At 44.9% G+C, this 23,506-nt stretch overlaps 1 protein-coding gene across 1 annotated transcript in view; it reads right to left on the bottom strand.

The window, feature by feature from the left end:
- Window positions 1–2,217: 2,217 nt before the first annotated feature.
- The window catches only part of LOC103268571 (signal-induced proliferation-associated 1-like protein 2), an 84,234-nt gene continuing 62,945 nt past the window's right edge, over window positions 2,218–23,506 (bottom strand). The window contains exons 14-17 of the mRNA XM_021716619.1: window positions 18,961–19,092; window positions 7,426–7,549; window positions 6,432–6,513; window positions 2,218–3,505 (exon numbers count right to left, since the gene is read on the bottom strand). Coding sequence (XP_021572294.1) covers window positions 3,359–3,505; window positions 6,432–6,513; window positions 7,426–7,549; window positions 18,961–19,092 — 485 coding nt within the window. The 3' untranslated portion in view covers window positions 2,218–3,358. The remainder of the gene's footprint in view (window positions 3,506–6,431; window positions 6,514–7,425; window positions 7,550–18,960; window positions 19,093–23,506) is intronic.

The raw sequence follows: 23,506 nt of genomic DNA, 5'->3' as shown, positions 1-23,506 counted from the left end.
GGTTAATGATATGTGATCAAATTCTGCATTTTAGTGTGCTGGCAGGACCACAGACTCCTGGCATTTCAAAAGAGAATTGTGAGCAGTTAAAGGCAAGATTGTACTATTAATCCCTCAACTGTAACATATTTTTAACGACAAGCCTTCTCTTTGCTATGAAGAATAGCAAGATAAAAGCCTCTATTATGTTAATTAACTTTAATTTTCACATACGAAAATGCCCTTAATACATAATAGTTCACAGGGTTAGAAAAACAAACCTGCTTAATTATTCTAAAGCAAAAATCATTTTTAGCGGACACATTCCAACATTTAATTTGCATCCAGTTAAGTCCTTAAACCAAGTAAATATGGTTAGCTGTTGATGCACACATTTTGTAACAGCCTTCACTAGGAAGCCAAGTTGCTCAATACTATGCATACTACAGAAGTGTTAAGGGGAATTTTCGATGGCTTGATTGTGGACTGGAAACATCTGTCTGAAAAGTTTAACAGACCCAAATCATTTTGGCCGTGTTTTTTAGCATGGCCCTTCAGAGACACACTTAAGAGATGATTCATTCTTTTGCTAGTATAGACTGAGAACTGTATTTTGAAGAAACATCTTCTGGTCTTGTCCGCAGGTAGGTCTTAGGAAGATGGGATGGCTTTCCATTCAGCTAGGTTCTGGTTAGACTCCTTTATGCTATCTAAATGACGCCAGTCTTTCCATCTGGTCAGCTGCTCTCTCAAGCATGCAGAGGCACTATACTCCAGACCCCTACCAGAAACGTGACTGTCTACTCTTAAGCTGTCACTGAAGGCAAGAAATATTTATGAAAAATCATCTGAAGAACACGCAGTTCATTGATTACTTTGAAGGTGAGGGCTTGTCCCTGGATCCAGCATTTTCCTCATCTCCAACTAGCAATTCTGTGGGCTTCGCCTCCAAGAAATCCTCATGCCTGGCCTGCCGCAGGCCATGTCGGTACCTCCTCCCACCTAGACAGTCTTCTTCAGTCTACTTTTCGCCTTGCACCAGGCTTGGTAAACTGTGCCAGCAGGTGGCCTGTTCTCGTATGGCCTTGTGAGCTACAAATGGCTGTTACCATCTTTAAAGGGCAATGAACAGAAATTTTAAAATATGCAGAGATGGTGTGCGACTCCCAAAGCCTAAAATATTTACTATGTACCCCACATGGAAAATGTTTGAAGACTTGTATGATTCTCCTTTAGAAGGTCACCTCAAGGGCTGCTAAGTGGGTAATAAAAAGCAAGGGAACTATTCAAATGACAACAGAGCAGCTTATGATTATTTAAGGGAGTCCATCCCAGGCACTCTTTTTATTGCTGCCTTTCATGTTTGAAATAATCTCACATCTGTATCCCCATCCTAGACTGCAGGTCTGTGAAGACAGGAACCTTGATTCCTACTGATCATTCCTGGATTTTCTGCTCCTAGCACAGTGCCTGACACAGTGATAAGAAAGAAAAGGCGGTAGGACAGTATCCACTTGGTGCACAACATCCTAATTCTCTGGAAAACTTCACCCTGGAGGCATTTTGGAGGTGCGCCTATTCGTTTCAGGGAGGTGGCTACAAGAAATAGCTTCATGAAGGAAGCCTACTGCTATCTGCTTCAGGAACGCAAATTGGTCAATGTATCTCACATGTGAAGTCCACGTGGGAAATCCCTTCTAGGGCCAATTCTAAGATCTCGTGCTTTCTCCAAATTCTTAACAGTCTTTCTGTTCTCAGGAGGTGAAGTGCAACAACCTGAAAGGGTTCCCTTCCCCATGGGAAGGAAATTTGATACAAATTTACAGTTTACCTCAATCTGATTATTTTTCAATTTTGTACTGTTTTATTGCATGTATTTTCTTGTAAGCAATAACAAATTCTTTGTTGAATAAAATGCCAATTTAAAAAAAAAGGCCACCCTGGGGAAATTACTTCACTTGAGCCACAGTTTACTTGGTTGCCTATGGGGTCCCAGTCCCTTCTTACTAGGGATACCATTTAGGATTCAAAGACACGGGAAACTCAGAGAATACTGTCTGGCAAGAGTCGCTACGAATAAACACTAGTTTCTCTTTACTGCAAATCAGTCTGGGATTCTACAAAAAGGCGGCTAGACAGTAGTTAATACAGACCAAGATCCTAAATGACCTGAAATGAATCACACCGACTGCTGACATGTCAGATCGTAAACAAATCTACATTCACCTGACAACACCATTTCTTATATGGACTTCTTTTAAACATTTATTAAAAAAGCAAGATGTATGTTCCTCTCAAATATAACAGTTAAAAATGGTAAAGCAATACAAACAACTTGTTCCTAGCAGCATCCAGTTGTTAGCGTCTCCCACCTGCTTCTCGGCGTGTTCCAGGCAAGCTCAGCCTCTTCCGAGCTTGCTGCCACTTCCCTCATCATAGTGCAGGTCAAACCGAATTTTTATAAAATTAACACTTTAAGGTTAAATAAGCTTAAATAAGGGTGTTAAATACAAGACACTTCATCCGAGCTTCTGTACAAAGATAAACAAATCTGGCATTGTACAAGTGATTCTGCTGGCTCACAGCACGCAGGGGAGTTCTAGTGAGTAAGCAGATTTACTCTGTTTTGTTTTTCAGCAGAGCAACTATACAAAAGTGAACTAAGAGTTGACGTGACTACTGACAACCTGGTGAGCCATTTACAAGGCATATGTATCTGTTTTTTTTAAAAATCAGAACACTGTTAATATTCAGGCACCATTTTTTCCTGCAAATAAATAAGTCTCTAAGGTAACTGCATTCGAACTAGTGTTAAACACATCAGTGCTTCCTCTGAACACCAAAGCTTTCCCAACTATTTACCATGCCTCCTTTCTTATTGCTATGATAATGTGGCTGTGGAAATAAAACTACTGTACATCCAAAAAAATAGAGCACCTTTAACATTAAAGTATATGTCTGATTATTTGTTTTCATGTTTATTTTACAAGACTAAAGCCCAAACTACGGTGAATTGCTTTAACGTCTCTACCAGGTCTCCTGATACATAGGAAATAAAACTCGACTGTTTTCCCTCTTGAGGTAAGCCTGAGCCAGAGCGCCATTTGAGCAGAGTCTAAGAGAAAAAGGTCTCAGCTGACACCAGGGTTTACATTCATCCTCACTCTGGGAGTTACATTCATCTTCACACTGGCACTGCTCTCGCTGCGGCTACCAAGAAAGGGTCACGGGTCCCTACCCTGCTGGGGCGAATGGTGCTACACAGAATGGAACAGCAAGAACATCTACGACTGCTTGAAAGCACACTGAAAAACCACGTTGGCGACGTCGAAGGGACAACAGGCATTTCCCGATGGTCCCCTGATGAGGTGCGGACTGGCTAAGGTTTTTTGTCGATGGTGTTGAAAAACCACTCTGTGAATTTGCGCAGCTGGGCCGTGGCGGTCTGGGACTCCTCCTGCAGCCTCATGTTGTCCTGTCTCAGGTGCTGCACTTCCGCCTGGAGGACCGCCTTGTCCTGCTTCTCCTGGTGTGAGCAGAAACACACTGAGTCTCAGATATCGGCTGATACATTCAATCCTCCTAAGCTTGGGTGCAAGAATCCCTTGTTCTTACTTTTATGGATCTCCTTTTTGAGAAAAGGGGACTTGCCTGACCCTGCTTCCTGCCGGTGGCAAAGGGGTGGGGGTGGGCGGCTCAACACAGCCTCTTCTTTCCTCTTACTTTGCTCCCAAGAGGCGTCAAGATGGCCTTCACGGGAAGGGGACTAAGCACAGTTTATGCTACCCGCTATCAAAAAACAGGAGACTACATGAGGCTAAAAGTAGTACCTCTGACCAATGCGCAGAGCCTTTTAAGTGAACTTACTGTACAAAACTGGTATCAATGTAGCTGTTGCATACTTTATTTTATTTTGTGTATGTTTACAACACAGCAAGAACTTAGGCCGCCTTAAGCTCTCCTGTTATGTTATAGTTCCATCTTGACCCTTAACGTGTGCCGTTACAGACTGCATAAAAATAATCGAGATGGGTCTGAAGAATCCCATCTGGAGCTTCCAACATACAGTAACGAAAAAATGTACAACACAAGTCTCAGTTCCCAACACAAAAGGGATGCCTTCCTCCAAATAGCGAGAGGGTCATTGTCAGATGGTCAGAATCGGTGTTTTTTTTTTTTTTTAACAGGCTCTGACTTGACTGCAGACTCCACCGGGCGCCACCCACAGCTCTGGGCTGGAGCATGGAGCATGGTGAGTGGGATGAAGCCTTTTCAGGAGACATTCCCACCCTTGGTGTGTCTGGCCCACCCTTGAGGTTTCCTCCTGTTTCCTGATCCCTTCCCAGACCCTCCTCAATACCACCTCCTCACCACTGGCCTGTAAGACCCCGGTCCCAAGAGGAGGCCTGAATTGGAGCTGGTGATGACCTCTCTGTGAGGATCAACGGCAGTCCACCCTGGACCCAACCCTCTTGACACTGCCCACGACCACGACTTCCACTCCCCACATAGCTCACAACATCCTTGTGGGGACTGGCCTGCCCACCTCTCCCCGGTCCTGCAGACCTCTGCCTGACCCAGCGAGCTTGGATTCTATCATGAAGCCCTTCTGCACTCAGTCTGTCCTCTGAGGCTCCCTTCATCTTTGTGCTCTGAGCCCTGGCTCTCTCCTGAGGATATCGTCCAGCAGTCGGTTGGGCAAACACTCCTCCTCTTGCTCGGCCCCCACCACCACTCCCTCCTATCATTCTAGCTTTGAAAAACATGCCATTAGGTTATGAGACCTGCCACCTCTCCCACTGCAGTTTTCTATTGATTCACCCCAAGTCCTGTCCATCATGAATGAAATATTCTAGAACCGAGTTCATGCCTCTTCTTTCCCCACCCTACTTCCTGTCATCTTTGTTGACGATTCCAAATCCACTTAGAGGTTCCATCCGACACTGGCCATTCAGCCTCTCCATCACTTCCTCTCAACGTTCTTCAACTCCAGCCCTCTATAGTCCATACTCCCAGGGCTACCACCCAAGCCTGTTAGTGCTGATAACTGTACGCCTTCCTGAAATAACGTCGAGTTCCCACATCCTGATCACCACCCCTTGTCTTTACAAAATCACATCTCCAGTGTCTACCTCGCCTATAACTCTCTAACTCACCAATCTTACTCTTATTTTCACCATCCCTCAATGGCTTCCCCCAGACCCCCCCCAACATGCAGTGACATTATTTCTCTTCACCCAACTTAGACTCTTGGTCCCCTGGTTTAATCACGGATATCAATCCTGTACAGACTCCAGGGTTCTAGTCTTTCTCTCTCTCACCTTGACTTCTTGCCTAACAGTGATTAAGTCCAACTTTCCAACGACTCCATACTTATGGCTAGAGACAAGTGACATAGTCATCCCAGCCTGCCTGGGACTTTGCTGGTTCTAGTCCATGTCCTGGAAAACTTCTCTATCTGGGCAAACAGGCCAGTGGGTCAACCAAGCTGGAGAAAAATGCACAACTCGGCCAGCATGCATCACTTTTATGTTGCAAATTCCAATGTGCCTTTAGACTTGTTTGGCAATTTTACCAAATACACCTGGTCAATTTACTTCTGCTCTACACCTTATTCGCTATCCTCAAACTCTTACACTCCTTCCCGTCACCCACTCTCAGCTTGCGACTGGAAAGGGAAACAATCAGAGGAGAACTCTGCCAACCTGCCTCGGTCTAGACTGTGTGAGAACGCATGTGTGCACATCCTGGACTCTGGCGGTGAGCTGTTCCTCCTCCGGTCCAAGGCCTGCTCTGTCCCTGTGACTGGGCCAGCCCTTCACCCTCATCATCTCCTTCCTATTTCCATCAGCATTCACACCAGCTGTAGTTTCTCCCTTCTTCAAAAACCAAACCAAACCACAACAAAAGCCTTCCTGTGACACCCTTGCGCCCCTCCCCCTCCCACGACCGTGCTCTGCTCCCCCTCCCTGGACAGGTAATGGCCCGGGGCTGATGGTACACTCAGGGGGCTCTGCAAGCATTTGAGGGATGCAGGATGCAACCCCTCTGAGGTCCAACCACACTCAGGTTGACGCGTAGAACGGTTCTGAGGGCTGTAAACCTGATCCTGCAAGGGCAGAGCTCATGGAGACCAGGTGCAAATGAAAACTCACGGAGGCGAAGCAAGCTGGTCGCCGTGCCTCTCCCTCACACCGAGACCGGCCATGCAGAGCCACGCTCGACCTCAGCTAGTCATCCACTGGGATCCCTGTGTCCCTCAAAAGAAACTCTATCAGTCACAGGTCAGAAAACAGAATGCGACCTCAGGAATCTCTATTTCTGTCTACTGTTGGGTTTTACTTCGGGCAGTTTTCTTTCCTGAGTCCCTTCCATTTATCTGAAACAATGAAAGGGGCTTGATCGCGTGAGAGACAGAGCTCTGATTCTGCTCTCCCAAGGGAGTCTTTTACCTTGTGCAGGTCAGTCTGGAGCTGGCGAAGAATCAGTTCCAGTTGGTTGACTTTCCCAGTCAGTGTTGATGGTGAGCGCTCCCTGGAGAGTTAAGGACAGAGTTAGGCCACAGAGAGGAAGTCCTGGCATCTCATTCAGCATTGCTGTTGGTGAAGATTTTACCCATGAATTCTTTCATGTGCTTAGAGCCCTGCAAGGAGATCAATTATATTACGCCATACCAGGAGAGTGTCTATATTGCTGCTTTGGGAGAAAACCCTTCTTGGGACTCTACCAATTTAAAAAGGAATTCCGAATCTCTACAGACATCTAGGTTGGTAAGAAGACAAAGCAGCTTACTTATATTAGTTTGGCCAACCAATACCAAGTAGACTCAAATGAAGTCCTGGGAGCCCAAAACAGGCTCAGTTCCCTCGATTTGCCTCTTTCTGAATTATGAAAATATTATGAAGTTCATTACCAAGGTGAACGTGCACATTCGCAAAGAAGTTGGAACTAGGAACGGATGACACGAGTAAAGAATACACAGTTTGGGTGATGAACACATGACAAATACAGGGAAGGAGATGGTGTATTCCTGATGCCCTTCAATGGAGAGTGTGAGGCTGGATCAAGAACCAGGTTCTGCGAGGAATGGTGTCCTTGGCAGGCCGGCACGTGTGGCCTGGCGGGTGGAAGGTCTTGCCTGGTGCTATCATGGAACGAGGCAGCAGGTGCTGACCCTGCGCCCCCATGCATTCTCTGTGCCAGTGAGGCTGGCCGCCATGGGTGCCAGGCCACTAGTCTGGGCAGGCAGGACCCCCTCACGCAGCTGAACAGTCACGTAGACAAGCACCATCTCCCCCAGCAGGGCAGGGAGCCAAGTCAGTCCCATTCAGTCCCGCCTCGTGTTCTTCAGGAACACGGTCTCCTGTCTGGACTGGGATTAGCCCAATTCCTGCTCATCACTGGTCCGGGACAGTAGGGGATAGCGGTCCTCAGGGGCTCACATACCCAGTTGTGTCCATGAACTCCTTGCTGCTCCCGGGATCTACACACAAGGGCAGCTCCTGGGCCCCTTCCAAGTCCTGCCCGTGCTGCATATCTGTCAGGGTGCAGAAGGATGCCACCCTCTGGTCTGAGGAGGGGAGAAATACACACAGAAGGTGGGGTTAGTAGTAGTTGTAAGGCAACGTTTCTTTGTGGAAATGAGCGTAGTAGCTAATACTACCTCTTCCCCACTCCAAATCAGTTACTGCCCTGCTTTGAAACAAAACAAAGAAAAACAAACTCAGGCAAGCAGCTGACAAGGAGAAAGCATGGAAATTGGCCACCCTACCGGGTGGGCTGTATAGCATATGCACCTCACAGCCACGGGGACAACTAGCAGATCCTCGATTTGCTAGAGCCAATTTGCTTTCTTCTTTCCACATCCCAAGAAACGCCAAAGCTGCTGGCAGCACACGAAATAATAGCTGGATGATGACTTGGCTGGCTGGCTGGCAGAGCCCGGAAGAGGGACTTCTCCTCCAGCTCTCCCCAAACCCAGGGAACAGTCTTGGGACAGAACAGCCAAGGGCACACGTCCCCCTGTACACCCCAAAACCTCAGAGCATACATGACCATGCAGACGTGCAGACACACGCGATATACAGAAAAGGTTACAGGATTGGGAGCCAACGAGCAGCCCCAGACAATCACCTAGATAGGATGTGTGGTGACAGAGCAGCCCAAGTTCTTCATCTGAGTCAAGACCTGAAATAAGATTTAGAATTTTCCCGTGAACAGGAACATTTCTCTGTGCTTGAGAACTTCTGGGGCCCACATATGGCTCACATAATGGGGTCACATGAAGTATAACTCTGTGTGTGTGTGGGGGGGGGAGACGTTTTCACTATCCTGGCTGGAAGCAGGGCTGTCATGTACAACACAGACATGTGGCATGCAGTGGATCCCACCCTGAGCACACACCGCAATCTTGGGCTTACTTAAATAACTTACTCCGTGAGTGTAAGGAGCAGGTTGGCGAGGGAAACGAGCTGAGTGATCTCACTAGACACCGTTTACTGAAGGTCTGAGGGGCCCAGCATTCCCAGCACTAGCACCAATGATCAGTATGACTGCAATGCCTTATCTCAGCACAAGGATATTTCTGTTCTTGGCACTAGGAACTTCACATCCAACATTTCAAGAGACAGGTAGGAAAGGGACTGTCTTCAGAATGGGCACCGGATTGGCTTAGCTCCGGGGACTGAATCTTGATGGTCAGTGGTCGAGAATGCCAAATGGCATGCAGGAAAAAGTCCTGCTTTTGAACCCAGTGGAAATGAGAACCAAGCAGTCTTCCCAATGATCCGTTCGCCCGGTCCCCGGTGTCTCTCTCCTTGTTTTCTGAGCACACAGTGCATCTACAATGGGAATCTAAGGGGTATGGGTATGGCCAGCGCATTAGTGCTGTGGCAGTCCTTTCACAGAACTGATTAATGGGGGAGAGGCCGCACTTGGGTCTGTGTCAGGAGTTCTCTGTTCTTAATTTATCCCACTCCTTCTCCTTCTGGCTGCTGGATGAGCCTTCTAATGAGGCTACCTGCTTGTGTGGTTTATGGAGGGTCACACATTTCCAGTTAATTAAAAAGGATGGCAGTGTCGAAGCTGCCAGAAGCACACAAGGAAGGCTGGGACCGAGGACTTGGGCATGGCACTGAAGGCGCATTCAGCCACCCCCCACGGGTCTCGCCCTCCTGGAGGTCACGCCACATCTGCCTGGCAATCCATCACATGAGGAGTGCTCCGGCCACGTGGTCCCTTTCCTGACACCTGCCCTAGGCACACGGATGTCCTTCAACTAACCTTTCTGTAAAGCTCCACATGTCAAATCTTCTACAAGATGACAACCATTCTGTAACTATACGTTCCTGAGAGACAGTCATGTTAGCAATTTAGCGGCTGAATAATAGGCTTTTTGTACATGATGACATCATTTGCAATTTAATTAAGAGTAACAGGATAAGCTGGGCGCTTTCCACCTCTCCGCATGAGGCGATGTACACAGCAGGGGTGGGGCAGAAATGAGGGAATCCTGGCTGAGGCCAAGCAGCTCTAGGGAACGGGTGGGGTGGCTGGGCCCGGTAGCATCCAACAAAATCCTCGACTCTGTGAGTGCCCCTAGTAAGGGAACAGTCCCTTTAAAAAATCACAGGAGATAAGCTACAGTAAATTTAACTACTAACAAACAGCAAAAAGTCAAAAGAAAATAGATCGTTTATTTTTCTCACTTTTAAAGAGTTTTACTGACTCGTCCTCATTTTATACAACCTAGTTATGTCTCTGTCTTTCTTACTATATTTGAGTCTGATGAGTGTAAATACCTGGATGAAAATGTCTTAACTGGCTTCATCTATTTGTGCCTTAGTTGATAAACTATCCACCTATCTGACAGAAACAGACTTTGCTCCTGGCAGTCATTCAGACATTCCTTGAGGAGAAACAAGGTCCTACCGGTCAGGAGGCAAGATGCCAAAAACAGAATTTTGCCAGCAATGTAATTTCACAAAGAGGATTTCACTTTGGATCTGAAATGCAAACAGAATGCTATTTGATTAAGTACAGACACCAAACTACTTTATAAAAGAGCTAATCTTAGTGACAGTTTCCAGTGGAAGTCATATGCCCCCACAGCTTATTTCTGTGATGATAAATATTCAGTAATCAAGTGATTACTGACATGAAACCAAATGGCACAAACAAAAGCATCAGAAAAGACATGCACAGGAGTATGAACTTCATGTCCACCGTCAGTGCAGATCTGATCACTTGCACGCCCCATGTTTTTTCTCCTGTTCCTTCCTGTGCAAGCAAATCCGGTCAAGGTGGGACACTGGGCATGGCTGACATGCAAAACAACTCATCCCTTTATATAATCATTTAAAAAATCGTATTTCAGTGTCAGTTTCTTATTTTAGAGCATGTAGCACTAAAGAAGATGATAGTCAATCAGCTATTTTGTATCAATCTAGAGCTGAGACAGTAAAACATCTGACTACAAATTAGTCCATGACTCCATCTAGAATGCCTGCTGTACTGAGAACATCAGAGCAAGTCTGCATTGGTGGGGGTGAGTGGTCTCATCAGCCAGACATGTCCTAGGGTAAGGACATACAAGTCTGAAGCTAGATTAAACCAAACCTATTTCCACAACTAAAGCTGTTCTAAGATTTCTTTGTTAGAACTACAAACTAAAGACAAGCTGGGGCTCTGTAGCTACATACAGAAAACTAGAGATTTTGATTCTGACACCTGTGTTTATTGGATTGTAGAAAAATGACTTAACTGACCACCAGAAAACTTTTTAAAAAGGCTACACTGTACTTTCAAATAAAATAGTTTGGTTCATGCCCATAGCAGCTCACTGGTGAATGTGGAAAGGTAAAGGTCTAGAATCTGTCTTAAAGTAATTAACAAGAAAAAATCCTGAAATTACTCTTTCCTTAAGACATGACTACTGTGTTGGCCTGAAAATAATGTTAATTTACTTTTGAGATAACTTAAGTTGATTTACTATATTAAATTTGACTTTGCAGTTTTCATTTATGTAGTAGTCATTTTTCTTTTCAACTTTTTTCACTAACATGTTACCATTAGGAGTTACCCAGTATGTCACATTTTATTTATGCTTGTGTAACACACACAAACACACACACACACATGCAATAACTTTAACAACTTGATCAGCTTTAAGCTGGAGTTTCAGAAATGAAAGAGTCCTCATCATATAAATTGATGTTTATTAAGCTCTAAGAATCCGAGGGCATTTGGAACATAGTACATTAAAAATACAGACTTCTATTTTTTGGGAAAATACGCATAGGTGATGCTTGGTAGACGAGTTGTTAACTCTTTGCGTCTTATACAGATATTCTCACAGGAGCATACACACATCCGTGTGCCCAGGCAGCTATGGAAAATGATGATCTCACCACCAACAGGAAAAGTCTGAAACCCAGAGAGGAGGACAGGCATTCACGAGGCAGGGACATGGAGTCCAGAGTCTTTGATCGCTCCTTGGTCATTTTACCCTTAAAGCCTGTTTTCACCTAAAACGGTACTAGCCATTCAACAAGTGTTCAAGAACACACCAATGGCCTCCTCCTGACATTGTGACAAATGACAGCTACTTTGGATATTAGAATTTCTGAAGATGCCACTTGCGTTTTCTGCTTTGCTGTGTGACCCACGGTGGTTTCGTGATTGGTTTTCTAATCGGGTTTGTTCCCATTACCATGCTTGAGGCGGATGGAAGCGATTGCATACATTACCAGGTGCCCCTAAACCTGACACACTTTACATAACAAGGAGTATGATCACTACAGGGTGGCAAGACGATGATCTTATTGTCAGAGAGAGATCATCAACTTCACTTCTGATGAGCAGTGCACTCATCACACAAAGGAATTGCATATATTAAAACAAATTCTACGACGGAGTCAGTGACTCTGCTAGCTTTTCAAACTGGACCTTCACAGCATGGGGAAGTTATAGGGCACAGCAATTACCTTTGCCTTCTTGGACCCATAAAGGACTTTGCTTTTTTCGACATTTAGTTTTAGTTTTTTGTTGGGTTAGAGATTATCCATCTAGTTATTTATTAATTTTTAATAATGCTGCATAACGTTTCTCTGTGGGAAGTTTTTAAATTCTTTTGAATAATATTCTGTCAGCAAATTCTCAGGAATTAGATTTCTGGTCAAAGGGTGGGTACAGTTTTCTGGTGCTAGCTACACATAATCATATTGCTTGAACAAAAAGATGGATCACTTTATAATCTTCATAATGATACCAGCTGTGATATTCTTCATAGCTTCCCAGAGCTGTTGCATCATTTTTCATATTCAAAACGTGTGAGCTGGTAGCTCATTATCCTTTAAATTTACAAGTGTGGTTGAACATTTTTCACCTGCTTATTTAATGTGCATTTCTCCTTTGTGGACTGTGTATCCATACGCCTTGACCATTTGTTTACTGAGGGCTTGTTTTTTTTTTTTTCTGGGTAAGTTTCTTTATGTACAATAGATATCCTGGTTTTACTTATCACATTTATCACACATCTTTTCCTATAGTCTAATATTTTCCTTTTTACCTTAATGATCTCTTTCAGGTTCATAAAAGATCTAAATATTTAAATACTTTATCTGGCCATATTACATTTTGTATGTTCTCTCACTCTTCCATAATTAAAATATAATCTTGCTTCCAAGATGGTAATCTTTCTTTTACTTTTTCTAAAATGGACTTTTCTAATACCCAAATCAAAATGAAATACATAAATTCCTTTCCCATGTAACTGTTAAATATATTCAGATTTCTGTATGAGCTCTTTATTTTTCTTCAAAAGTTCTTATTCCCGGTTTTGAATCATTATTATACTGTTTTAACTATTACTGATTTATACCAGATCCTTTAATTGAATATTATTGTTCACATATTTTCCAAATGAATTCAATTACATTCTTTAACATATCTTACCGTTATTTGAGTTGAATATGCATTAACTCTACCAATTAATTAAAGAAGAACTGTCATCTTTACTATAAAGCTTTCTATCCATTCCGATCTCTAGCTTATATTAAGATTTTTCAGTGACTGAAGTGTTCCTTGGAATTCTCTCATTATAATTCTGGTGATGGCTTAATTCCCAAGGAATGTATAATTCAATCTCACTGATCTATCTAAGGCGTCTTATGACCATTATAGTGAAAGGCTGTCTGCAAAGATGGCTGCCAGCAACTTCTCCCTCACTATGTGCACCTGCTACTCCTCACATCAAGAAGTGGAGTCTGTGTCCCATCCTTGGAATTTGGCTGTCCTTGTGACTTGCTCTGACCTAAACAGAACGTGATGAATATAATGTTCTGGGACATCCAAAACCAGTCCTTAAGAGATCACAGAGCCGAACTTTTGCTCTTCTGATTCCTTAAGCCCCATGTGGAAAAGTACAACTAGCCTGCTCAAGACCGGGGTCTAGCTAGACCTCAGCCATTTCAGACACAGACATGTGAGTGAAGTCACCGTGATGCTCCAGGCCCAGCTGAGCTTCGGCTGCACTGAGCTGCATGAGTGACCTAGCTAAGACCACGTGGAGCTGAAGAACCACCTCCTGACCTGAGCCAACTCAGAGAATCATAAAAAATACGAAGCCATTGCTATCTTTAGCCATAAGTTTTGGGGTAGTTTGCTATACAGATATAAGTATCTGAAAAAATTAATAACACTTTGGAATGATACTTACAAAAATATAAAATACATTTAAAAATCTAGTTTATTTATTTTATAATCTCTAATACCTTCTTTTTCATCTTTCATATCTTCTACATAGAAAGCTATATCTGAAAAAACTGTTTTTACTTCTAACCTTTATTTTTTTTCTTTGCATTGCTTGCTTAAATGTCAAGAATTCCAGTACAAAATTAAAAGACATGGTCTCAAAGAGTACCTTATTTAGTTTCTGGATTTAAGGGATATGCTTATAAATATTTTTCTAGTAAGTACTATGTAACTATTTGGAATAAAATAATATTAGGCTTTGGGAAAGATCTCTCAAATCTTAATTTTTAGTAGAAATAGGTTCTATTAGATATATATTTTTTGGAAATTGATATAACATAATTACTTCACCTATTGTAACTTATAATTAAAGTTTTCTTTTATTAAAGAAACATTGTTATTTTGCCAATAACAAAGAATAATCTTTTCATTTTACTACTGAATTTCATTTAAGCTTTCCCACATCAATACTAAAGATTGAAACTGTCTTATGATTATCTCTTACATGTGTGTGTGGGGGGTTAGGGTGATACACCAATATTTTGTGCAGAAGGAACCCACCAAGTAGCCTAAAAGACGTGCAGAGCATTAAGTGATCAAGTGCATCACCTCACACCATTAGGATAAAGGCAGGAAAGTGACTGTTGGGTGAATTAAGAGCCTATAACTAGTGTAATCCAAGGTGGCCAGGATGTGTGTATATGCTGCAGTAACTTGAGGAAGGTGCTCCGAGCTTGCATCTCTAGACCGTCCATTGAGAGGTTTCCTTCAACCTCTCAGGTAATTCCTAGTACTGTATATTTGCATACCGAGTTTTACAAGGAACCAACTTCTTGAGTAAAGACAAGACCTTGTCTTGACTAGATTTGATGATTCAGGTTGGCCTGGTGTGCATTATGGAAGGGACTGCAAGACCCCCAATGCCCATGACGTCTCCATAACCCAGGCCAGGGAGAGGCTTCCCATCCTGAAGCAACGACTAATCCCTGCGGTTGGTCTGGGGTTTGAGGGACAAGGCAGAGCCCAGTACCCTCTGCAGGAAGCCTGCCCAGGTTGCTTCAGTCCCACTGCCTTTCTCTCTCTTACGTTAATTTAACTTCTTTCTTATTTGGTTCATTGGGATTTTTCGTATTTTCGTCAAATTTGCTATTGGTAGCTGGGCTCAGTGGCTCAGCCTGTAATCCCGCGCCTTGGGAGGCTGAGGTGGGTGGGTTGCCTGAGCCCGCGGGTTCGAGACCTGTCTGGGCAACTTGGCGAGACCTCATCTCTACAATAAATCAAAAAATCAGCCGGGCATGGTAGCGCATGCCTGTAATTCCGGCTACTCAGAAGGCTGGGCCGGAAGGATCGCCGGAGCCCAGCAGGTCGAAGCTGTGGTGGCCGGGAGTGGCTACTGCCCTCCAGTCTGGGTGACAGAGTGAGACTCCAACTCAAAAAAAAAAAAAAAATTTTGCTATTGGTTTATCAATAGTCACAAAAATGCATTATTGATTTTACTTATAAACTGCCACAAAATTTCATTTGCCATTTGTTTTTAAAATTTTACTTTTATTTCGTTTGTGATTTTCTTTTACAATATTTGTAAAATCTCAGAAGTATAGTTAACATAGTTGATTTTCACTTTGTTATTGAAATAAATGTTTCTGAAACACAGTTTCTTTAAGAGCTACTCTCTCTGGTAGCAGTCCAGATTTAATAGGAAGCATCTTTTTCATCATCACTCACTAAAAAACAAACAAAAAACCCCCCCAAAATTGCTCCTTAATTCTTCCCAGCACAATTATTATTAGAGTAGCATTTAACATTTTCTAAACGGTTAGAGTTTTTTGTTTATGCTTTGCTGTTGTTTTTCTTATTTAATTCTATTTTCAATGCCTGTGGTCAGCAACGCAGTCTGAAAATGCTCCTCCTGTTTGGAGGGGGCTTATACTGCATGCTTATGCAGAGAATGCCCAGCGACTCCACCTATAACCATACCCTCTGTGTAGGTTCTTCTAATATAGAATGTATTTAAGCAGCCATGGGTGAATAGCTTAAACTGGTGCCTCTGCTCTCTTCTCAAAGGGCACAGTAAAACCCAGACTCTTAAACTTGCGTCCAGTGTCCACTTTAGCTCTTAAATAAAGGTCAACATACAAGCTGAAACGTGTAGCATGAATAAGGTCGATGAACGGGGGAAAGACACATCTGCTAGGGATCAATTACGCTACGGGATTGTATAAGAGCCACGAGACCTCAATCCAATAGGCAGATAAATTCCATTTTCAAAAGCCTGTTTTCTGATGGGCTGATGACTTGTATCTAAGTTTGGGCAGAGGATTCATCTGAAGAGTCTGGCTCAGTAAGACATTTCAAACTGCCTTTGTTAGTTAATGATGGCACAAACAGGCACATGGGCATTTTTTGGATTATCTATTCTTTATAATGCTTACTCTAGCTCAGAAATAGCTGTGAGATATGGTACAAAAAGATAAAGACATGAGCAGGGCAACCAAGTTATCCTTAAAGACGTGTCTCTTTCAAGTGCTGAGGAGACTGATCAAACTCCGTTCACCAACACGCAACTCAGGAGAGTAGAGGAGGTCCCTGGGATGTACCCCAAGGCGACACTGATGCAAGAAAATCTGATTAGTTACAAATTGTCAACTAAATTTCATAAGCTGAATACTGTCTCACATGGGATGGTACTACATGAAGTAGCAACAAAAATCACTGAACTTTTTAAACATGGCCTTAACTCTTTCCATATTATTTTTCTATCAATGCCAAAGGCCAGATAGCCAGAGTCTTCTCTGGCAAACAGAATCTCACATTATTTTCTGTTTAATGTCGGCACTTGTGCACCTAGGGACACTGGTTGGGAGAGTTTCCAGGTTATACTTTCTCCCGTGTGTGCCCACTACAGCCTATGCTCTTACTTCAGCTTAAAAATACTCTCTGATGAACAGAACCACAGAACTGAAGGTTTAGGACTTTGTTCGAGAAGCCTGCAGGTTCCTCAAACAAAGTTCTCATTTTATAGATGAGAAGACTGAAGCCCACATCAGTTAAGCACATGCCCAGAGGATGGACTGTTGAACATTCACTGAGGTCGTATTTGTGAAGGACCTGGAACAGTGTTGGCAAAAGTGCATGTGTCATAGTAGCTAAGAGGTTTGTCTGAAGGCCCACAGCCCAGCAGCCGAGAGCTACGATGATGATCCACACCCCTGGACTGATAATTTATTTAGGCAGTAACTGTTACAAGTGTGATTCTGCTTTCTCTACCTCTCTGAAACAATCCATTGTACAGCTGTGATTTTATACTGAAGGATAATCTGAAGAGGGTGGAAGGGAACCAAGCAGAGACACAAATGATGGTGAATACAGAGAAAAGGTGATAAATATTGCTTTAAATCTGAAAGATGAACACAAAAATGCAAAAGGATCTCAGAGGTCAAAAAAGATGCTATGGGTTGGGATAGCTCCAGGCTGTGCAGAACCATGTACATTTAATACTGACTTACTCTATGAGAGTAGCGCTTCTCACTGGGTTATCCTGATACATGTGTGATAAGTAAAGATAAAAGAAATAAAATAAGCACCTTCCCTTGAGAAACTCATCACTAATAAGAAGAGACAGACATGGGAACGAAGCAGAACTCAGTGTGGTGAGAACTATGCGGATACTGATGCCTGGAGCACAAAACACACGGCTTCACACTCTCCTGGTCAGAGTAGAGAATAAATAACATGCCAGAGAAGATGCTGTTTCCAGCTGCCTGGGTTGCACTGGACAGAGATAAAGGCAGTATTCCTGTGCTGGGTCATTCTAGCAGTGCTAGAAGCATGGGGAGACCTGGAAACAATGGGGCCACAGACCCGGGGCGTTCACGATATGCAACAAACTTCTGGTGATGTCAGAGGATGAGAGCCTCACCACCAAGCAGATGGGCATTCGGCACCTCCCCCAAGGAGCAAGTGCTCTGAAAAGCAGGGACTCTGAAAGCTGTCTCATTCCTTCTGTCATGGGAGCAGTGAGGCACACCCATACTGCAGAAGCTTTCTCCTAACAGGGACTCTGAAAGCTTTCTCATTCCTTTCACCTACTTCCCTGGTGTCTGAATTGACTTGGGATGGATTCCAACTCCTGCCCCCAGAGGCAGAGTCAGAGGCGCCAACACCCAGTGTTAGAGTAAAGCCGGCAGGTTTCTCAAGTGGCTCGGTTGGAGGTGAGGGGCAATGAAAGCTCAACCTCCTGCAGCCTGATTTCAAAACGTACCTGCTCTCCTGGGGAAAGTAGCAGATTCTGTTTCCTGAGGCCTGACGCCACAGGTGGGGGGGCTCAGCTACCTGAGACTGAGAAGGGGAATAGGAAAGGGAGTGAGAGCAGAAGGGTGTCTCAGGATTTGGGTGCCGCCAGGATATTGTGACTCAGTTACACCAGGAGAGTCTCGTAAAGGGCAGAGGATAAAACAGCCCCGACTGAAACGATCCTGTCTCCTTTGTCGGTTCGAGCCGCCAGCTACCCCAAGGCCAGAGCTATCATCATGAAAGTACACCAATGCAACACAGCAGCCAAGGGCAGAAAGTCACAAAAGTCATGGTTTATACCAAATCACATGTGATGTCCCAAGTGTGCCAGTGAAGCAGGTGTTTTCCTTGCTCCATCTCTAACCACGATCTTGAAAAAGGTGTTCCCTAAAGGGTACCGTCGACCTTCTCTTACAGCAGAAATGACGCACATTAGGCAGCTGGAAGGACCCTGAGAGACTGGCCGGCCCAGCCACCTTCGCTGACCATCTTCAGAGGCGGAAGCTGAGGCCCAGACAGGTGGACAGACACACACAGGTCAAGCAAATCACAGCAGAGTCCACACTGGCACCAAGCCTCTGGACACCTCACCCACACCTCTGCTCATCTGAAGGGCCTCCTTCCTATCTCGCCGCATGATGCTGGGAGGAAAGACACAGTGTGCATCCTACCCAGTCGCCTCTCTTTTGCAGCTAGGAGAGAGAGGTCAGAGAGGGAAGACGGCTTGTCCTGCCCGGGTCATGGCAGACGCTTTACTGAGAATTCGGGTCTGGGGACCCCTCGCCCGGGACTCCCTCTCCTGCTTGTTTTCATCATCCGACAACGGCAAGGCGTCCGAGACTCGAGTCGGACGACCCCCAACACAGACCCGGCCACACAGGCCCGGCAGGAAAGCACCCCGGGGAGGGCGAGGCCCCCGGGCTGGCGAGCCTTTACCTTCAAATGCCCGTGCGGCATCCACGAGGTGGGTCCAAGCTAGCCCCGCGGCTGTATCCGGGAGGGGCATCAGGCCAGGGTCTGCGCACTTGGACTTGTCCGATAAGGACCCGTCGGAGAACCAGAATTCATCTAGGCAGAGACAAACCAGAGCATCAGTCAGTGCACGGGCACTGCCGCCCCTCCCAGGGCCAGTCAGAGCACAAGCATGACTGTCCCCCCCCCCCGGAGTCAGCCAGAGAGAGCATGGGCACTGTTGTCCCCTCCCAAGGTCGATGAGCGCACAAGCATGCCTGTCCCATCCCAGAGTCAGTCAGTCAGTCAGAGCCCAGGCACCACCATGCCCTCCCAGAGTCAGTCAGAGAGCGGGCATGGATGTCCCCTTCCAGAGTCGGCCCCACTCGGAGAATGGGAACGGCTGTTTCCTCTGAGTCACTTAGCGCACAGGCACTGTGTCCCCACCCAGAGTCAGCCAGAGCATAAGCATAACTGTCTCCTCCCAGAGTCAGCCAGAACACAGGCAATGCCATCCCCTCCCAGAGTGTCCAAGGGAACTATTCCTGCTCTCGACGGAGAAATAAAACATTAAGCCACAGGTTCCCAAAAGGCATATAGCTGGCAAAATGAAAGTTGGAAAAAAGCAGCAAGTCTAGACTAATGAGAGGTCAGCTGGTGTGTTAGGCCTGGGTGGCGGGGAGGTCAGAATCAAGCCTTTGTACGGCATCGTAATTCCCAGAAGCTTTCTTCCAGGAAGGCTCCTCTTGAGTACATCCAAGGCTGACCGCTGCAGGATAGAGTCCTACTTTCTTCAGGGTTGCAGGCCTCCCATTACTGTAAAAAGGCTTGGAGCAGTCTCCTTCTGTCATGACGATTTAAAAAGCTTGCTGAGGAACACAGTCATCGAGGTAGAGCACCTCATACTCGAGATGCCTCAAGTTTATTATAAAAAGGCAGTAAGACTAGCTTTGTTTAGAGCGAGAGGACATTCGCTTATGTGCTACACACAAGGATGGTGGTTGGGCGCTTTTCTGACCAAATAAGATGCTTCTGTCCATGGCTACACAGGAAACCACTCACCCGCCCTGCACTGAATGACAATTTTCCTTTGGCTACAAGGGGACCTTTTCCATGTCTTTTGCTCCTTAAACGCGATTGCAGAACTTTAGGTGTTTATGCCATTAATTATACCAGCTGTTAAGAACTCATTACGCATCTGAGGACAAGTTCTGCAAAGGCTTCGACTGGACTTTCTCTGCCTTTCCTGAACCTGCCCAGAACGCTGCATGCAGCTGCTTGCGAACACATCTGACTAATTAGACCAATCAAAATAATGACCACCTGGCTGTCAGAACCTGTAATTTAGTCAAGAAAGGGGCATAATTAGCCAAATGCACCTGTAATTTCTATTCCCACATCCTTTTGGGTAGCTGTGAAATGCTGGCATCTGGCTAAGACTGATAGCACTTGTAAATGTGGCCTTGAAGGAGGCCAGCAGACTCTTCACACTCCCGACAATTCATCTCTTAGCAGATCTCTAACAGTCACAGTGAGACCCAGCAAGCCACTCTCTTCCATGTTAGCACCTCTGGAAGATGTGGCGACATCCCACCTGTTTATTCCTAGCCCCCTTTGAAGGGAATCCAGTAACAGATATACCGTCACCATCATTCTCACAACCCTCCCATCTCCATGTGCTCTTTGAAACAACAATGGTTCTCGCTTGTTCTACTCATTCTATACATGACATGCTCCAACCTTGCCAAGGGGTCAATCAAGGGCGGACGGAAGCAGCAAAGCAGGAGTGGGAGGGAGGAGAAGGAGCAGGTTCCTTCTGGGCCTTTTCTGGGAAAGAGGAAGGCACAGGTGCAGCCTGTGGGCAGAGACTGGGCTGAACTGGCACTCAGGTCCCACCAGAAGCTTAAGAGTCAACCCTAACACAGAAAGGTAAGGAAGCCCAGGGTCACCATTCACTTGTCCTCACTTCCTTTCCTCTCTCCAACACACATGCTGCTTCGCTCAAAACATGTCTTCTGCACTAAGTGTAAAGAAATGATATAGCTAGGTGGCAGTTACTTTGCCATGACTGCCCACACAGTCAAGCTCTTGGGGAAATGGTACAAGAGTGGCACAGCTCTGTGCGGAGTGTACAGGCCAGGCAGGCTGGAACCCAGGCCCATGGAGCACGGGTCTCTCCTTCTCTCATTGTAGCGGGACACAACAGGGAACAGAATGGAAAGTGACTCAGGTTTACAAACATTTCTGCAGAAAGTACATTGTGTTTCACTAAGAAATACCAACTCATGAGTTTTTTACCTTTATGAAAAACAGTTCCTTCACGCCAACTCCTGACTCCTGGCATTTTTGAAGGCTGTGATCAAACCTAATGCACATTCCGTGTGCTGTTTCTTCTCCTAACACTGCTACACAGCAAGGACCTTACTGGCTCTAACAGGAGTCAGGTGAGAGAAAAAAAATAACACAATGGACAAAAGGGCAAAATGCAATGAAGACAGAGGGGACTGCCGGGCACGGTGGCTCAAGTCTGTAAATTCAATACTTTGGGAGGCCAGGGCGAGACAATTGCTTGAGACCAGGGGTTCGAGACCAGCTTGGGCAACTTTTCGAGGCCCGGTCCCTACAATAAATAAAAAAATTAGCTGAGCATGGTGGCACAGGCCTGTAGTTCTGGCTACTTGGAAGGCTGGAGTGGAAGGATCGCCTGAGCCCCGCAGGTCAAGGCTGTGTGGTGGCTGGGAGCGTGCCACTGCACTCCAGCCTGAGCGACAGAGTGAGACTCCAACTCAAAAAAAAAAAAAGGAGGGAACAGTGACCAGTCCCTTGATTCAGAAGATGGTATGCAAGTTCCTTGCTCTCCCTCCTGCAGCTGTGTGCTCCAAGATCCATCTTCCCCAAATACTCAGTGGCGTGACTTCCAGACAGACCTAGGTTGAGTAATTAAAGCCTCTAACTATTCTTAAGCACCCCTGAAGTTCCATACTATGTGACCATTTGTAATTTTGCCAAGGAACACATTTGATTCTTGGTGGCTGGGGGCCTGATGCCCAGAATGCATTAGTCCAGCAGTCTACCAGCAGTCTACCAGCAGGCCAGCCAACCAGCTCTCACCTCACTGCCCTGTACATAGCACAGGCAGGGATCACGCACAAAATGGCATCGATGGCTTTGCGATCTGAGAAGGTCTCCAGGTGTAAATTGCACAGATGAAGGCAAGCCAAGGCAACCCCTCTCACCATCTCCAATTTTTATGTCAAACCAGGGAACAAAATGAAGAAATGTAGTTTGTGATATTTCTTACTTACTATACAATACTGTTCCTCTCCTCCAATTGTGAATTGGACTTTTGTCTATTTGACATTACAGAACTGGCAAAGAAGGTTAATAGATTAGAAGTCTCCTTTTCTCTCAGTTTACTTGGGACACGATCTGGTCAGCAGTCTCTACATGAAGTATTTGATCAGTGACCACTACCTGCCATGTGACAGGAGTTCAACAGTGGCTAAGGCAAACGAGGTTCAGCTCCATGATACTTTACATCATGAAGAGACAATAAATGAATACATAAGAAAATACAAATAGTGATAACGTCTTTTGCAGAAAATACACCAGGGTGATGTGACTGAGAAACCTGATGGCCTATTTGGGGAAGGCCTGTCTGAGAAGGAAATATCTGGCTGAGACCAAAATGACAAGAAGGAGCTGCTTGACGAAGAGCACAGTTTTGGGATGAAATCTCTTAAAAGCGCAGATTTAAGTCTAAATCCATTGTCTAATTTCAGGCGAACGGAACACAAAAGAAAGCAGGAGTTGTGATCTTGGTATCAGACAAAATATCCTTTAAGCTATCAAAAATTTAAAAAGATAAGGAAGGTCACTACATAATGAAAAGGTTCAATCCATCAACAAGAAATATCCATCCTAAACATATATGCACCCAACATAGGTGCATAAAGCAGCTTCTAGGTAAACTTTAAAAAAATACTGACTCTAACACTATCATAGCTGGGGACTTAAACACCCTACTCATGACTCTAGACAGCTCATCAAGACAAAAAAATCAACAAGGAGATTCAGAACTTCAACATGACGCTTGACCAAATGGACTTAATAGATACCTACAGAATATTCCACCCAACAACCACGGAATATACATTCTACTCATCACCACATGGAACGTACTCTAAGACTGACCACATCCTTGGCCATAAATCAAGCATAAACACATTTCACAAGATTAAAATCCTGCCATGCACTTTCTCAGACCACAGTGGAATAAAAATAAGTATCAGCACCAACAAAGCTTCCCCAAAACCTGCAAGGATATGAACTCTAAACAGCATGATGCTAAGCAACTCCTGGGTCAACATGGAATTCAAAAGAGAGATTAAAAGATACCTGGAAACAAATGGAAATGAAGAAACATCTTACCAAAACCTCTGGGATAGCCGGGCTTGATGGCTCAGCCTGTAATCCCGTGCTTTGGGAGGCTGAGGTGAGTGGATTGCCTGAGTCCATGGGTTCGAGACCC

This window comes from Carlito syrichta, unplaced genomic scaffold (genome assembly GCF_000164805.1).
Source record: "Carlito syrichta isolate Samal-C Ts95f unplaced genomic scaffold, Tarsius_syrichta-2.0.1 Scaffold308849, whole genome shotgun sequence".
Taxonomy (NCBI): Eukaryota; Metazoa; Chordata; class Mammalia; order Primates; family Tarsiidae; genus Carlito; species Carlito syrichta.
The sequence above is the reverse complement of the archived record's forward strand: the minus strand, read 5'-3'. Positions and strand labels throughout refer to the sequence as shown.